The 18831-nt window shown below is 44.4% G+C and overlaps 1 protein-coding gene across 1 annotated transcript in view; it reads right to left on the bottom strand.

Annotated features, from left to right (window-relative positions):
- LOC129696225 (protein argonaute-2) overlaps positions 1-18831 on the bottom strand; it is a 79983-nt gene that overhangs the window by 21345 nt on the left and 39807 nt on the right. Inside the window, exons 10-13 of the mRNA XM_055633904.1 lie at positions 12744-12866; positions 11972-12105; positions 9927-10111; positions 3978-4137 (exon numbers count right to left, since the gene is read on the bottom strand). Of these exons, the coding sequence (XP_055489879.1) occupies positions 3978-4137; positions 9927-10111; positions 11972-12105; positions 12744-12866 (602 nt within the window). The remainder of the gene's footprint in view (positions 1-3977; positions 4138-9926; positions 10112-11971; positions 12106-12743; positions 12867-18831) is intronic.

Genomic DNA, 18831 nt, shown 5'->3' with positions numbered 1-18831 from the left:
GTACAATAGATTCTGTTTATTTTAGAGATACAGCATGGAAAAAGGCATTTAGCCCACTGAATCCGCACAGACCATCTATCACACATTCATAACTCTTTCTAGGTTATCCAGGGCTCTCACTTAACTTTGTTTTCTCTGTTGCTAGCCAGGCAACCTAGGCAGCTTTTTAGGTTGCCATATGACAGTTTAGGTGGTCATCTAAGACGCGTGCATAATGTGCTCGGACGAAGTGCGTAGTTACCAGTCGGAATTATTCTCAATGAATCATTCACATATTATTTCTGCTTCAAATAAAGTCACAAACTAAACATTCACCAATCAATCCACTTCCAAACAAAAATGTGGTTGGATTATTCACCGAATGATCAACCTCAGTGAGACCAAGCGCTGTTTTAGCGATCGCTTCGCACAACACCTCCACTCAGCAATAACCAACCTGATCTCCCGGTGGCTCAGCACTTCAACTCCCCCTCCCATTCCGAATCCGACCTTTCTGTCCTGGGCCTCCTCCGTGGCCAGAGTGAGGCCCATCGTAAATTGGAGGAACAGCACCTCATATTTCACTTGGGTAGTTTACACCCCAGCAGTATGAACATTGGCTTCTCCAATTTCAGGTAGTCATTGCTTTCTCCCTCCTTCTCCTTCCCTTCCCAGCTCTCCCTCAGCCCACTGTCTCTGCCTCTTCCTTTCTTCTTCCCCCACCCCCCCCCCCCCCCTCTCTCACATCAGTCTGAAGAAGGGTCTCGACCCAAAACGTCGCCTATTTCCTTCGCTCCATAGATGCTGCCTCACCCGCTGAGTTTCTCCAGCATTTTTGTCTACCCATTCACACAAGTTCTGTTATCCCACTTTCCTCACCCATTCCCTACACATTAGGGGCAATTTTACAGATACAAGTTAACCTACAAAGCCAATGCGTCTTTGGGATGTGGGAGGAAACCCACACGCTTGCAGGGAGAATGTGCAAATTCAACACAGACAGTGCCCGAGGACAGGATCAAACACAGATCTCTGGTGTGTGAGACAGCAAGTCTACCAGCTGTGCCACTATATTTTGTTTTCCGAAACAAAAAAAAATTATACGTTGATAACTTTGGTTACTAAAAAAAAAACCTATCTATTTTCACTCTTAAATCTCTAGGTGACGTTATGTCCCCCATTACGGCTACTGTGGTTCAAGACTATGGGGCAGTACATTGGCCATAATGTTGCTGCATAAAAGTGTCAGACCCAGAATTGATCCTGAATTTGGGTGCTGTCTGTATGGATTTTACTCCTTTTCCCTTTGATCACATGGGTTTTCTCCGGGTGCTCTTGTTTCCTTCCACATACCAAAGGTGTGCAGGAACCTTTTTCCGACCCAACCTAAAATGTAATATTTTCCTTTTGTCCAGAGATTCTGTCTGACTCGCGGCGAGGTGGTGACTGGACAGCAATGGCGGCCAGATCTCCCACAATACAAAGGGAGAAAGTGCTCAGCGCCGACCAATTGCCGTGGCAGTGCCCATGTGCAGGGCGGCTGATGATGTGCTGGCCATGGTTGTGCGCATGTACAAGGTGCCCGGCCATGCCGGCGGATGAGGAGCGACCGGAGAGCAGAGAGCAGAGAGCGGAGCCCGGTGGCCAGGACACGGATGGCGGGCGGAGAAGGAGAGTGACAGAGAGAGACATAGAGAGGGGGGCCGTTTAGAGTTGAACTGCAAGTGTCCCGGGTGCTTGCCAAGCCGGGCAAAATGGTGCAGCATTAGGTTGCCCGGCGGGACTTCAGCTGGCAATTGGCACCCGGGCAACCGTTAATTTCGAGCCCTGTTATCACACTTTTTTCATCCACTCTCTACACACTTGAGTTAGGCAATTTACGCTTAGGCTATTAAAAGAGGCCAATTAACCTCAAAGTCTTTTGGGAGTGGGAAGAATGGATCAACTGGGAGAAAACCCACTGTTCACAAATGTCAGGCTTGAACCAGATCTCCGATGCCAGTGTGTACAATTTCTACTAGCTGTGTCGCCAGCACACCTATTGAATGGATATAATCACTGCTTGGAAATGCAGTTTCATAGGTTTAACGAGTCAAAGTAACTTCAACCAAAGTTTCCATTTGATTCTACTGGATTTTTAGCACAATTCTTTCTTCCTCACCCCTATCCTTCCTCAAGCCCATCCAAATTATCCATGTAACACCCTCATAATGAAAGATAAGAATTTTAAGCAAAATTTATTTTAGCACACCCTTACTACCTTTTGCAATGGTTTTAAAAATATTTCACTGGAAAGGGTGAAGCTTTTGTCAAGCTTTCAGAATAAAATTAATGACCATAGATCTGCAGGCCTTCAACATGGTTCTACTACTATGCTGCACCTTCTAGATACAAAACACTGAAAGATTTTGAATGATTTTTCAAAACACAATTATTACTCCAATCAAAGTACAAAAACATGTAAAGCTATTTACTTTTAATTTACTTAAAATCAAATCATGTGCAAATGGGGATTGGCAGTGATATAAAAGTTATATTTTGGCGATTCAGCATCCTGACGATAAATTTAAAAGTATGCTCATTAAGAATTAGTGTTTGATAGCTGCATTTTGCCACAAAAAACTGTTGAAAATATTGTATAATAATATTCTTATGGACAGCCACAATTGGTATTATGTTGGTAACATATAAAACAGCAAACGCATTCTTCCAGTATACTTATATTAAATACAAAGTGAAATCAATGCTAAAAAAAACGTGATTGTTAAATGATCAAATGTGGGAAACATTAATTGGGTATTTTTAATTAAAATTAAAAGGTACCATTAAAAACATTTAATTTGAGTGTTTTTTGGGGTTATATCCTCCAAATACTGTAAATGTTAGGATTACATCTGGGTGCATCTTCTTAATCGAAGCAGGTGTCAGCCTTCACTCAGATACAGCATTTACTCGAGTCAACAGCAGAATGCAATTGACATTTCAGTGAAACACAACATGATTATAGGTACCCTCTTTCAGATAAGATGTTAATCCATTACATTTCCCTTATCCCTAACCAGTCTGAAGAAGGATCTCGTTCTGAAACGTCACCCATTCCTTCTCTCCAGAGATGCTGCTTGTCCCATCTAGCTAGTTACTCCAGCTTTTTGTGTCTATCTTTGGTTTAAACCAGCATCTGCAGTTCCTTCTTACACATTTGCTTACTTGATTGTTGGCAAGAAATCCCTGAGACTATTTTGATGATCTATGAGATTTGCTCTCATGTCCTGGGCAACCGTTAATTTCGAGCCCTGGCAAAATTTCTAGCAAAATCCAGTTATGTACCTCATTGTTATTCTGCGGATCTTATTGTGATTACATTTTATATTCTGAAGATATTTAAAAAATATTTGATTCCTTGTCAAACAAAGATAAAGTCCAGACAGATGCTGTGTAAATGCACCCAAGGCAGATTAATTTTGCCAGCTCAGAGGTAAGTGACAGTCACTATGCACCCAAATAAAATTCAAACCAGGAAGCGACAAGTTTAAACCATACATATTCCGGTATAAACAGCGTAATAATGCCTAATCTATTTAAGCATCAGCTAGTAAGCTTAAATCAAAATTCGAGGTAGGGATTGACAAGTTTAAACCCAAATCATGATAGAAACTGCTACAATGCTATATATTAAAAATGTGAGTAACATTTCACCAAGATATGTATTGATGTATTAAAGCAGAATCTGAAAACGACTAAAACTCTTGTTTTTACTTTACCAATGAGTAAAATCATGGTGATAACTTTCGAGAAGAAGATATCATATTATGCAAATGTAATGAGGTATAATGCAATTACAAATCATGAATTCTAAATAGGTTTCCCACAATAACTGTTAAGATTATATTACCATGAGACCATTGAAAAGACAAAAGTGTAATAATGCCCCTTTTACAAAAATTAAATATTTGTGGAAACAGTCCTTGAGTTACAAACATAACTAAAGTACAACTGACCTTCCTTGTGGCACCAATATGTTATTGACACCTCCCAACTTTACGTTGATCTTCAGGCAAAGGTTGGAAAGTGTTTGTGGGGAGGTTTTCAGCACATTTTTCACCTGCACACACTGAGTTGCCATGCCGAGTAACGTATCCCCCACACGTTTAACCTCCGCTGTTAGTGGAAAATTCCAATTGTTAACATGACTTCAATTTTAGGTCGTTGTTATACAAATTTATCAATAAATGTAGTACAGTAAAGCAACACAAAAACAGCAGTACATTCAGTACATTTCAGCACGAGAGGAGTTGAGTATAGGAGCAAAGAGGTCCTTCTTCAGTTGTACAGGACCTTTGTGAGACCACACCTGGAGTATTGTGTGCAGTTTTGGTCTAGCGGAATCAAGGGATATGGGAAGAAGGCAGGGACGGGGTACTGATTGTGGATGATCAGCCTTGATCACATTGAATGGCTGTGCTGGCTCAAAGGGCCAAATGTTCCAGTCCTATACCTATTGTCTATGTATTCACCACTTTTTGAACATGAATTTTGCAATTCACGGCTGTTTAATTGACAGCATGTCATGGCAGGTTGTCAACTTTCCAACGTCCCAAACTTTCTGAGATGCAGTTAGCAAAGCATCCGTCACTGCCCTCCACTAACGGAGCCTACTTGAGAGATAAGAGATGGAACTCATCCGCTGAGATGTCCCACGTGCACAACAGGGAAGGAGAGCAAGAGACTTTATTTCAGTGATTCCAATAGGAATTTTGGGGCTGTAGTAATACGGCGAAAGAAGCAGTCTTCATTTATTTTTAAATAATTAACTTAATATTTCAAAATAGTGAAATAGTAAGACACAAAAAGCTGAAGTAACTCAGCGGGTCAGACAGCATCTCTGGATGAAAGGAATAGGTGACGTTTTGGGTCAAGACCATTCTTGGTCTGAAGAAGGGTCTCGACCCGAAATGCCACATATTTCTTTTCTCCAGAAAGTCTGTCTGATCTGCTAAGTTACTCCAGCATTTTGTGTCGTTCTCCTGTTTGTGGAACTGTGCCAAAGGGGCCAAATACACTTTGGGACTGATTTAAATGATTGTAAGTTGTTATTTAATATTTGTCAAATGGGGACATTGTTCATGTATGCTGCATAATGTGTGTTATGTGTGCATAATGATTTTCAACAAGCTAACTAACCTGGTAAAAGCTCTTTAAATTAACGTTTATTACACCTACAAAATATTTAGGGAAGAGGGCAAAGGTTCTATATTATAATAAAGAACTGGACTTAAAGTACTTTGAGTTTACTGCAAATTTATAAACAGATAAAGATGCCTTTGTCCGAGTGCAAATTATTTGTGTATATTAAGAGAGGTAACACATTAGGCACTGACGAAGTATTGTGATTATTATTCCCTTAGTATATTTTCAAAAATACATTAGGATATTGCTTTTTAAAGTTTTCACTCTATGGGATAGATGTTATGCAGCACATGATTAAATGCCTTTCAAATATCCTTATAAACCATATAACCATTTTTCCTGTTGCACTACTTTTCTGAAAGCTCATTATCACTTCTGGGTAAATATACACATATTTTCAATTTCAGACGCCTTAAAACATACATTACGTCTATATTAAATCAATAAGTGTATTATTTATTTTTACATTGTAATTCTTTTGTAATCTATCCAAAAATGACAGAAATTTCTTCAATAACTTTCTTGATAATGAGTAGGTAGACAAAAATGCTGGAGAAACACAGCGGGTGAGGCAGCATCTATGGAGCGAAGGAATAGGTGACGTTTTGGGTAGAGACCCTTCTTCAGACTGATGTGGGGGTGGGAGGGCTGGAAGGAGTAAAGAAGAGGCGGAGATAGTGAGCTGTGGGAGGGTTGGGAAGGGGAGGGGAAGGAGGAAGAAAGCAAGGACTATCTGAAATTGGAGATGTCAATGTTCATTCCGCTGGGGTGTAAACAACCCGAGCGAACAACCAGGGGAGGGGGTGGTTTGGGTGGGAAGGGACAAATTGACCATGGAATTACGGAGGGAGCAGTCTCTGCGGAAAGCCGAAAGGGGAGGAGATGGGAAGGTGTGAGCAACTTTTTCTGTTACCGTGCGAAAAAAATTCAATTAAATCGAACATAATATCTTGCAAATTTCTTTGCTGGCTTTCCAAATTAGCCGATATTTAATCGATGAAAGTTATTGGCAGATTTTCATTTTAGTTTATCTGAACCAATTCCTTCCTTATATCCTACAACTTGACTGGTGAAATTATTTGTTCATTAATGCTGCTACACCTCATGCCTATTTAATTTCCTAAAAGTGGGTCAGAGAGTCATATAGCATACAAACAGATCATTCGGCCCAACCTCCCCTCGGCGATCAAAATGTTCCACCTATACGTCCCACCTGCCCGCGTTTGGCCCATATCCCTCCAAACCTTTCCTGTCTGCACCTGTCTAAATGTATTTTAAATGTTATAGTACCTGCCTTAACTACCCCTGGCAGCTTGTTCTATATACACAGCACCCTTTGTGTGGGGGTAAAGGTTCTCCCCAACCCCTTCCCCTATCCCTCTGATCAGGGGGTATGGAGAGAAGGCAGGTACAGGATGCTGAGTTGGATGATCAGCCGTGATCATATTGAATGGTGGTGCAGGCTAGAAGGGCCGAATGGCCTACTCCTGCACTTAATTTCTATGTTTCCCTCTCCTCACCCCTCCCCCACCCCCCTTCCCTCTCCACCCCACCCTCTTCCCTCCCCCCCCCCGCCCCCTTCCCCTACCACTCTGTCCGTCTTCCACCAGTCCCTCTACCCCTCCCTCCCCATTCTTCCACTTCTCTCCCCTTACCCCACCCCTCTCCCTCCCTCACCCCTCTTTCTTCCCCTCCATGCCACACCCCTTCTCCTACCCCTCTGTCCCTCTTCCACCACTCCCCCGTCCCTCTTCCACCACTCCCGCTACCACTCACTCCCTCCCTCCCCACTCTGCCACACTTCGCTCCCCTTCTCTTCTCCCCCTCTCCACCCCCTCTCCATCCCTCTTCCCCACCCCTTCCCTCTCTACCCCACCCCCTTCCCCTCTCTCCCCCGCCCCTTTCCCCTCTGTCCCTCTTCCACCACTGCCCCTACCACTCCCCCTCCCACTTCTCTCCCCTTGCCCCACCCCTCTCCCCCTCCCTCTCTCTCCCTCCCTCCCTCTCCCCCCCTCCCCCCCCCCCTCCTTCCCTCCCTATCCCCCCCCCCTCTCCCCCTCTCTCCCCCCCTCTATCCCCCCCCCCGCGCGCTCTCGCTCCTCGGTCCCTTAGGGGGGAGAGAGAGAGAGAGAGAGAAGGAACTACAGATGCTGGAAACTTGAAGGTACAACAACAAAAAAGCTGGATAAACTCAGCGGGTGCGGCAGCATCTATGGAGCGAATTGAATGGTCAACGTTTTTGGCCGAAACCCGGAAGAAGGGTTTCGGCCAAAAACATTGCCCTTTTCCTTCGGTCCATAAATGCTGCTGCACCCGCTGAGATTTTCCAGCTTTTTTGTTGTTGTACCAGCCTCTCTCTCTCTCTCTCTCTCTCTTCCTTCTTCTCTCTTCTCTCAACTCATGCACGCCCACTCCCAACCCCTCCCCCCCCCGTTCACCTCTTTCCCCCATCCCCCCCCCCCTCTCTCCCCCCCCCCCCCCCCCCCCCCCTACACCCTCTTCCTCCCCTTCCTCACACAATATTTTTTGTGGCGGCGGGTCCACAGTGTGTGTGACTGTTTGTGGAGGCGGCCACACGCTCTCCATTCAAGAAGACGCTCATCTGTTTGTGGCGGCGCGTGCTTAGTATGCGACCAAAGATCTCATGGCGGAGCTCTCCGCTACAAGATCTTTGTGTGTGACGACACACGCTCAGCGATTATTCGAATTCTTCACTAACCGTTATTCTGACTTTGCTTGTGAAGAGAAAAGTCCTGAATTGCATTTGTCTGATGCAGGAAGATTGTTCCCGAAGTTGGGGAAGTCCAGGACAAGCGGGACACAGTTTAAGGATAAAAGGGGAAATCGTTTAGTACTGAGATGAAGAAAACATTTTTCACACAGATAGTGGTGAGTCTCTGGAATTCTCTGCCACAGAAGGTAGTTGAGGACAGTTCATTGGCTATATTTAAGAGGAAGTTAGATGTGGCCCTTGTGGCTAAAGGGATCAGGGGGTATGGAGAGGAGGCAGGTACAGGATACTGAGTTGGATGATCAGCCATGATCATATTGAATGGTTGTGCAGCCTCGAAGGGCCGAATGGCCTACTCCTGCACTTAATTTCTATGTTACTATGTTTTCCTCTCCTCACCCCTCTCCCACCCATCCCTCTCTCCCCACCCCCCTCCCTACCCCTCCCTCCCCACTCTACTACCACTTCTCTCCCCTTACCCCCCCCCTCTTCCCTTCCCCTCTCCCCAACCCCTTCCCCTATCCCTCTGTTCCTCTTCCTCCACTCCCCCGTCCCTCTTCCACCACTCCCGCTACCCCTCCCTCCCCCCTCCCCCTCCTCTCCTCATCCCTCCCCCCCCCCCTTCCCTCTCTCCTCCTCCACCCCCCTTCCCTCTCTACCCCACCCCTTCCCTCTCTCCTCCCCCCCCCCTTCCCCTGTCCCTCTTCCATCACTCCCCCTACCCCCTCCTCCTCTCTCCCCACTCCTTCCTCCTTCCCCTCTCTCCCCCACCCCTCCCCCCCTCCCTCCATCCTCCCCTCCCTCCCCATCCCCCCCTCCCTCACGTCTCTCTCCCCATCCCCCTCTCACCTCCTACCCCGCTCTCCTTTCCCTCCCAAATCTGTCACGTTTCCACCTCCCCTCCCTCCCCTCTTCTCACCTCCCCCTCCCCCCACCTGTGTGTTTGGGGGGTGGTTAATGTGAGTGTGATGCCGCAGCCCCCCCCCCCCCTGCAAACGCTGTTAGGGAAACAGACCCAACGGGTCTGCACTTGGTCTAGTCTTATTTTGTCTCTTGGTCTTATTTCAAAATAGTGAAATATTTAAATTATTAATGCTTAAAATTGTTCTTAAATTTAATTATTTCATCATAGCTCCAAATCTTCAATGCTTTCAACAGCCAAATCGGGGAGCAGGACTCTCATGATGCATTAAAGCTCCTAATATCTCTCAACTCAGGCTTCTGTAGTTCAGAACTCATTGAGCCAACTGGACTAGTTAACACAGGAAGGAAAGCCATGGGAAGCCGTTTTAAGCAACAGCTGCAAGATTCAACCCAAGAATTCATAAAAGTCCTGTTATCCTGACTGTTATTGAGAAAAACTGCTGATTGTCAACATATGCTGTCAAAACAGTTTCATGTAACGGACTAAGTCTACTTCAAACTGGACAAGAAATGACAAAAACCTACTTCACAGAGAAAAGTGAATCTCATCCAGTTTAAACTGAACTTTAATCTGATATAAAATGGCAAAAGATTTAACAATCCATGCCACTCAGTTTCTTTTCATCTCGGACAATCATTAGTTGTAATATAGACTTGTACATTTTGAGGAAGAACTGGGTTCACTTGTTGCACAAGGCATCTAACTACCTGCAACATTAGATTAATGCAATCTGGAGGGTTTAATGTCACATGAGAATCAGAAGTAAGTTGGACCAGTGTTCATTTAGCCGTAATGCATTAGAAGGAACAAAATTGACAAAAGGCAAAACACGCCATCTTCAGTTGGACTTGAGAAAAATTCAAGTTAAATTACATTGGGCAGCCCTTCAATCAAGACATCAAAAATTTAACAAGCATACAGAGAGCTGGTGGAGAGAAATAACAAAAGAGGAAGTAATGCATGGCTGGGAATGTGGCGCTTTTCTGAAAGGTCTACATGTTATGTTTCAATGGAACTTTTATAAAGTCCATTAAATGCTGTATAGCTGCTAATTGAAGGTTATTTTTCAACAATCGCAAACCGTTAAACAAAAAATATACTGACCATAAACTGGAGTTTTCCCGGGAAGCACCACCACCACCAGTTGAAGTCCTGCATAGGTGTTCTTCAGATGCCTGAACATTGGCTCAACACTATCAGCCCCTTGTGCATATTTACAGAAACAAGGTTGACCTTGTATTGGCATGCCAGCGTCCCTGGATATCTTTCTTAATTGATCTGTGAATGCTCTTAAGAGAAACAATGCAATTGGTTATTCAAGCATTCCTGACACCACTGTGAAATGCATGTTGCAAATATCTGGGCAGTGATAAAATATTAAGTTAACATAATCATTCTGCCCTTAAGTGCGATGAATAATTCTGAAAAAGCATCTTGGTCTCGATTTTTGCCGCAATTCTGCATAGAACAGCTACTGGCAGAGGTTATGACTGATTGAGCTTCACAGGCTACTGTCTGCTTGCAGATTCTGTACCATGAGCATACTTGGGCTATAAGAAAAATTGAGGTAGGTGACATTTTTAAATAGGCCAACTTTAATGCTCTTTATATAAAATTCTGAACTTCTTAAAAAGGATTTAAAAAAACGAATTCAAATCAGTGAATTTTTTTTTTAAATTTCATAATTTTTGGATACTTCAGAGTGAGCCAGTGGAAAGGCTTGGCCTCTTCGAGTGACAGCACAGTTGCAAGAGGACTCTTGCTCCCTGCCAAAAGCTTGCAGAAGAGTTTTGTATTTACTTGTTTTGAATTGCCCACATTATTGTTCAAGGCCTTGCCACTGCTCAAAGGTTGGTATCCATTAAATGATTCATTGTTTGGCAGATCCAAGGCCCTCTGCATCAGTAACACCTGGATCTATACACAAGATCAAAGGAATGGGGAACACATGAAGAACAAACTCCTATTTTTGAGTTCTTTACAGTGGAGGAAGTGGGGAAACAAGCGTGTATGAAGGAACTGGAGATGTTGGTGTAAACCAAAGATAGACACAAAATGATGGTAACTCAGCAGGACAAGCAGCATCTTTGGAGAGAAGGAATAGGTGACGTTTCGGGTCGAGACCCTTCGCCAGACTGATGTCAGGGGGGAGAGAGATAGATAAGGAAATGTTAAGGTGTGAAAACAGGGCAAAGGGAATGGGGATCAAGGAAAATGTAGAATAGATCATTGTTAGTTGAGAGAAGATAACAACAAAGCAAACAAATTAAATGTAGTCAGAGACAGCAAGACTAGTCAGAGAACTGGGAAGGAGAAGGGATGGAGAGTGAGGGAAAGTAAGGGTTACTTGAAGTTAGAGAAGTCAACATTCATACTGCTGGGATGTAAGCTGCCCAAGCGAAATATGAGGTACTGCTCCTTCAATTTGCGTTGGGCCTCACTCTGACAAAGGAGGCAGCCCAGGACACAAAGGTCAGTGTGGAAATGGGAGGGGGAGTTAAAGTGTCCAGCAACCAGGAGATCAGGAAGGTCCAGGCGGACTGAGCGGAGATGTTCAGCGAAACGATCAGCAAGTGGGGAAGCGAGTCAACTTGGCAGAAAAGGAGGGAATGAGAGGACACATTAATTGCAAAAATTCTCCCAACTCCTCTCTCCCAGGCTATTGAAATTTTAATTTCTCAACCCAATGACTGCCCTGTCCTTAACTCCTATCTATGTATGTATAAAGTCACAGAATTGGCTCCAGAATGTAACTAAGAGCAAACACCTTGGCTGACGGTTCCTGCTTAAATCATGGTGCAGAGGTTAAATCTTAAACCCCTTTCAGCACACCGACAAATCAGAAAATAAATGCAGTTCCTCTCCTGCTGTGGATAAACAAATCACTGGATTATGTAAATCTCACAAATTAATGAGAAATGGACCTAAATAGGTATACCCTTTTATACCCAGGTATACACATTTAGGTGGAAGCTCCCTCCACCATCCCATTCCCTTGCCTCAAAGTACATTATCTTGGATCTCCACACTTACCAGTGTTCATTAGTCTAGAAAGAAAATGTGTAACAGCATTCAAGGACCTACATTCCTCTTTTGCTTAACTTTATAGAATCAAGTTATAAATAATGTGGATCAACATTATTTCTTACTTGAGTGTATCTTCTCTGCACTGCCTCTGTGGAGCGAAACAGGCAATGGCCCACACTTTGACTTCAATGCCTGTATGAAACTGTTTACCTCGCATATCCCATACACCTTGAATGGGAGTAGCAATTGTCTTGTTCTGTAACAAAAAAAATTAGAAACCATAAGATCGGAAATATTTCAATGTTAATGGAATGGTGTACTTAGATTAAGGATATGGAGGAAAGAGGGTTGTTATTTATCCTAACCTTTTAAATGGGAAGGTCCAAATACAATATACAAATAATTTCAACAAAAACAAAACATGTTTGAAATAAAAGTTCACCTCGATGACAATGAAGGTGTAACATATCCTTTGCAATTAACTGATTATCATATAATAATAATAATAATTGTTTATAAATTACTTTCTCACAAAACTGCTCAGCATTATTCCATTTTTACAAGCACTGCACAAGAAATGGGGAAAAAAGATTTATTCTACAGGACTTTCATCAGTATCATTAGACATCACTGTTGAACAGGATACCGTCATAAGATGTTGTATAATCTATCCAGTCTAGCATGTTACTTGTTTAACTTAAAATCATTGGCTGAAAGTATAAGAAAAGCCTTCAATGAAAAGACAGCCTTGACGGTCACTGAAGGCTATTTTATTATGAAAGCTGGTACTTTCATGTCACACTTGTGCTGAAATATATTACTTCCAGGTTAACATCTCAATTTTAAATTTACTTGATGGATGACATTTTAATTTTACAATATAGAAGTCCGTACCCGACCACCATACAGCAAGGAAGGTGCCTGAAGAACTCGACCTGGAACATCTGTCATGTCATCTCTCACTCCTATTCCAAATTCCCGAACATAGGGGTCAGCATTAAAACTAGCACTTTTCATCTGAAAGGGAAAAGTACATTTGACAGGAGTGAACCAGATGTTTGCAGATCTAAAAGTTAGAAATTCATTATACGTGCCAAAGGATTAAAATAAAATGATAATCAATAAAAACATTTTAACTGCTGTGTAAATACAATACTAATGTTTATTTATCTGGGAACTGGACATTGCTGCAGGGCCATCATTCATTGCCTATCCCTAATTCTCCTGTGATGGACGTTACTCACCTTCTTGTACACTCCAGTCCTCCTAGTGTAGGCATTCCCAGGGTAACGATGGGTTGAGTGGAAGTGGTCCAATGTAGAACAGACCACATTATTATACCAAATGCAGTACACTAGATTGAAAAAAGTGCAATTGATTGTTGCTTCACCTGGAAGGACTTTTTGGGTCCCTGGATGGTGAACACAAGAAAATAGGAATACTGCATTTGTACTGCCCCTCAAGCCTTTTCAATAGGATCAATGCTGGTCCAACTCCTTAACTCCTCCTGTGTGATAGATCTTTGTTTCTCAAATCCTTGATCTTTCAAAGTTTGTCCACCTCCACTTCAATTACATCTAATCTTTTCACCTTAATGTAGCAGGGTAGGGATTCCAGAGATTCATATCATATTTCAAGCAATCTGTAGGCACATTGGTTTTAAATTATTGTTTCCTTATCTTGAATCTATGTCATCTTTTTGAGATTCTCCCACAAGTAGAAGCATTGCTGCACTGACCTTGCTGTGATAATATTGGCCAAATAAATATGTCACAAAATGGAGGATCTCTGCATTTGCAAAGCCTGCTTGTTCTCTTTCTGCGAAAAGCTGCAAATGCATGAGTATCATGGCTCCAAAGAGTCTGGACCCAGGGAGAAAGTCAAGCACAAGGTGATGTCCAGATGTCCCCCCTATTGTTAATATGCAAGAGGGTTTTGCAGAAAGAGCTGAGCAGGGTTGCAAATGCATGATTAAGATTGGTTATAGAATGGGGTGTTGTAAAGTATTGTTAATTACGTTGCAGTCTTTGTGCTGTTATCTTGTGATTGGTCAAAGTATGGAGCCTTGTTCAAATTGTTTATACTACCTGTGGAAATGTTTCTTTACTTTGGTGGAAACAATGTAATGGGGGTACTTTGTGATTGGGTTAGGGAACTGTCAATAAATGTATTATGTGATCTTTATTTGTGATTGGCTTGTAGAGGTTGCCCCCCCCCCCCCCCCCCCCCCAATGTATTTTCGCGCCACGGGTCCGATACAGTATAAAAGAGGGGACACCACATGGATTGGAGTCGATCTTCTGGAAGTGCACTTGGGACTGTGTTCACTGGAAGTGTCTATTCGCACGAGGCTGAAGGGGTTGGACGAGTAGAGACACGGATTGGACCCACGGTATTGGTTAGGTATCGTATAGGAAGTTCGTTTGTGAGTGAGAATAAAGAGGGGGTCCAGTGCTTGACTCAGTGTTTTACTGAACTAGACTAAGGGGTTAAGCAGTACGAGCATAATCACATTGGGGGCTCGTCCCGGATCTCAACGGAGCCCAAGACAGAAGTTTGCAATCGGGGAGAAGTCGTTCCAGATTGCGAGGGGAGTAATCGGCGCCACGGTGCGGTTTTTGTATCGGTTTTCCCCACTTTGCTGATCAGGACGAATTGATCATTCGCGCACTTGTGTTGGGTTCACAACGAGATCCAAGAACAGTAGTCTGGCAAGCATTGAGGGTAAGGAGAGATAGAGAGTCCTTGCCAGGTACCCAGGTTTGAAAGATTTTGATTGTGTGATTGTGTTTTAAGTGAGAAACTTACTGACCCACTGCAGAACATTTGGCCATTGTTTGGGAGGGAGCTTGATACATCTAGAAGATTGAGTGGACCGTGAATTGTTGGGATATTGTGTGAATCGTTTGAGAGATTGTGTCCATTGTTGGCAACAATGGGAAATCAGATCGAACGAGATACAATGGAGGATCCCGAGAGCCCGCTGCAGTTAATGTGTAGCGAGTTCCCACAAAAGACTGAGAGATTAAAGAACTTTTCAGGAGTGCTGAATAAGGAACTAGAAGAAGAACTGCGGGCCCAAAGGAGGGGTCGGAACAATGAAGGGAGTGAAGTATATCAAAAGATTATTTGGCAAGGTAGTAATAGCGATGCAGCAAAGGAGTTGATTGAATTATGCCGAAAATACTATGAAGAGCAGAAAGTGAGTAGAGAGGCTGTGAGAATGGCGAATTGGCAGGAGGCAGCTTCTAAACTTGGAATAGAACAAAGAGATGATCAAGTAAACCGACCTCCAGATACCTTGAGAAAGGGGAGTGGATATACTAGGGAGCATAAGGAGCAGGAGAGAACAAATTCTGAAGGGAAACCTGCACAAGTAGATCTAGAATTTAAGGACACGGTGGTTAGCATTGGCTTTGAAGGGGGAGAAGATGATTATTTGGAAGATTGAGAAAGTGTTAGGATTAGGAGATGTTCGCAGCCTCCATCTTATTCCTCTTGCGCTCCCCGTAGTCCATCCACACATTGTATAGCTTGCGCACACAACAGACACTGTGGGAGGGGGGTGTTTGGGCTCAGTGGCTCCCGGCCCTACTCACCGGCTCCGGACTCACTCAGCGGCTCCTTGCCCCGGTTACACACATCGGCACCCGGCTTGTCGTGGTGGCCACTGTCGCCACCCACGAAAACACACAGCCCCCGCCCGCACTCCGCTCCTTCATCTTTATTCTCGCTGCCGGTGATTGACAGCAAGTGCCGGAAGGGGCATCGCCGTCCTGGCGAGTAACAGACCAATAACCTTTGTAATATTTCACCGATCGGAATAAAACTTGATGAACTTGCAGCAAAGGAGAATGGCGAGTAAGGTGGCGAAAAATCATAGCGCTATCGGGTACTGTTTTTTGCGCAAATTTAAAAACAACGTAAACCAGAAGGACAAGATGAGAATTATCTTCAGGGGGGGCTGCGGCTTCACACTAACCACCTCCCACACCTACACAGAGGGGGAGAGGGGGGAGGGGGAGAGAGGAGAGGGGGAGAGGGAAGGGAGGGGGGGAGAGAGGAGAGGGAGAGGGAGAGGGAGAAGAGAGTAGAGGGGAGAGAGGAGGTGGGGGAGAGAGAGGAGGAGGGGAGGGAGAGAGAGGGGGGAGTGGGGAGCGAGGGGGGAGGGAGGAGGGTAAAGGGGGTTGTAGGAGGGGAGAGAGGGGTTGGAGGAGGGGAGAGGGGGGGTTGGAGGGAGGTGGAGGAAGAGGGGGGGGTGTTGGGAGGGGAGAGGGGGTGTTGGAGGAAGGTGGAGGGGAGAGGGGGTTTGGAGGAGGGTGGAGGGGGGGTTGAGGGGAGGGAAGAGAGTGGGGAGGGGGAGGGGGAAGGGAGGGGGGAGAGGGGGGAGGAGAGAGGGGGGGGAGGGGGGGGGAGAGAGGGGGGGAGAGAGAGGAGAGAGGGGGGGAGGAGAGAGGGGGAGGAGTGAGGGGAGGAGAGAGGGAAAGAGGATGGGACCGAACCCGAGGCGCAAGCATGCGTCAACCAAAGGAGCACGGGTTGGGCTGCCGCAGTCTTCAGCTACGATCTTTGGTCTTCAGTCGCCTTTTGAATAACGGGGAGGAGGGAAGGGTGGAGGGGTGACGTCACTCAAGCGTGAGTAGACGGCAGCCAGGCAAATCCATTGTGACGTCATCAGCGAAAAACAGGCGTTTTGATTTCAGTTTTATCGGATTTGTGAATATTTTCATTAATAACTCAAGAAATAAGGCTTGACATTCTCAGATAAGCCAATTTTGGACTCCAGGGGGTAAATCTCTACCGGAATATGTAAAAATGTTACCGTTAGCTAGGCGTTTTTTTTTTTGAGAAGATGCGACAATACAAAAACAAATAAATACACACACATCCATATCCAAGATCAGAGTTTTATAATTATAGGGATGGATGGATATCATCCCTCATTCTTCTCAACTCAAAAGAATACATACCGAAAGTGAGGCCAATCATCCCAGATATTAGCCTGGTGAATCTTTTCCAGGGAAAGGGTACCAAAATTGTGTACGGTTCCATGCAAGGCCTCACCAACACCCATACTGAAGAAGGGTTTCGGCCCGAAACTATGCCTATCTCCTTCACTCCATAGATGCTGCTGCACCCGCTGAGTTTCTCCAGCATTTTTGTGTACCTTCTAACTATTTCTGTTCCTTTGCGCTGTTGAAGTTCTTTAAGTTCCGGCGTTCGTCTGCCATTTTAAATTATTTTGGTCTTTTCCTCGTACGTTTGCTTCGAGAAACTCTTCAGGTAATCATTATCCATCTTTGAAAAACCCGGCAAGAAACTTGCGCGTGCGCCTCGCAGTGGGCTGGTGTGCACGCCAGTGCGCAGCGCAGCACATGCACGCAGGCCACGGTGTAAAGGCAGAATTTCAGCTGCCTTTACGGACCGTTCCCACTGATGGCTGGAAGCATCATCTACGGCACGCGGGTAGCGTTTTAAATGTACTGCGGATGAAAGGCACGGGAGAATTATGCCTCCCTAAGAGATCGATCTCTTAGGGAAGCATAATTCTCCCGTGCTTTTACTATTTATGGCCATTTTATATATATTTCATATATGTAAAATAATGACCATTTTATAATTTTAGTCAGGATAGGCAATGCATACCTTGCCTACCCTGACGGCACGTGCCTGCTTTAGAGATTGTGGAGGCATTGATAGTGATATTTCAAGAAATCACTAGTCAGGAGTGGTCCCAGATGATTGGAAAATTGCCAATATTACCCCGCTGCACAAAAAGGGAACAAGGTAGAATAATGGGAGGCAGAATAATGGGAACTATAGTGACTTTGTGAAGGGGAGGTCTTACTTGACAAATTTGCTGGAATTCTTTGAAGTCAATAGCAGGACAGACAAAGGAGAGTCAGATGTTGTTGTTTACCTAGAATTTCAGAAAGCCTTAGATGTGCCACACATTAGGCTGCTTAGGCAGATGAGAGCCCACAGTATCAAAGGGCAGGTACTAGCATGGATAGGTTGGTTGGACAACAGAAGACAAAGAGGGGCAATAAAGGGGGCTTTTTCTAGTTGGCTGGTGGAGTTCCGCAAGTGACCAGTGAAGTCACTTCACAATGATGAGTGGAGTTCCGCAAGGGTTGGTGCTGGAGCCGCTACTCTTCACGTTGTATATTAATGATTTGGACGAGGGGATTGAAGGCATTGTGGCAAAGTTTGCGGATGATACGAAAATAGGTGGAGGGGCAGGTAGTGTAGAGGAAGCTGGGACTCTGCAGGAGAACTTGGACATGTTGGCAGAGTGGGCAGAGAAGTGGCATATAGTATGGAAATGGAATATAGTGTAAAGTCATGCATTTTGGTAGTAGGAATAAAGGCGTAGACTATTTTATAAATAGGGTGAGAATCCAGAAATCAGAGGTGCAAATGGATTTGGAAGTGCTGGTGCAGGATTCCCAAAAAAACAATCTGCAAGTCGAATAGGTAGTAAAGAAAGCAAACTCAATGCTAGCATTTATTTCAAGAGGGCCTGTATACTAAAACAGGGATTTAATTTTGAGGCTCTATAAGGCCGCATTTGGAATATTGTGAGCAATTTTGGGCACCATATCTAGGGAAGGATGTGCTGGCTCTGGAGACGGTCCAGAGGAGGTTTACAAGAATGATCCCAGGAATGAGTAGGTTAACCAATGATGAGCATTTGTCGGCACTGGGCTGGAGTTTAGAAGAATGAGGGGGGGACCTCATTGAAACATACAGATTAGTGAAAGGCTTGGATAGAGTAGATGTGGAGAGGATGTTTCCATTAGGGGGAGAGTCTAGAACTGGAGGACATAGCCTCTAAATTAAAAAATGGTCTTTTAGGAAGGAGTAGAGCAGAAATGTCTTTAGTCAGAGGGTGGCGAATCTGTGGAATTATTTGGCACCAAAGGCTGTAGAGGCCAAGTCAGTGGATATTTTTAAGTCAGAGATATAGACTCTTGATAAG

This window comes from Leucoraja erinacea, chromosome 4 (assembly GCF_028641065.1).
Source record: "Leucoraja erinacea ecotype New England chromosome 4, Leri_hhj_1, whole genome shotgun sequence".
Classification (NCBI taxonomy): Eukaryota; Metazoa; Chordata; class Chondrichthyes; order Rajiformes; family Rajidae; genus Leucoraja; species Leucoraja erinaceus.
The sequence above is the reverse complement of the archived record's forward strand: the minus strand, read 5'-3'. Positions and strand labels throughout refer to the sequence as shown.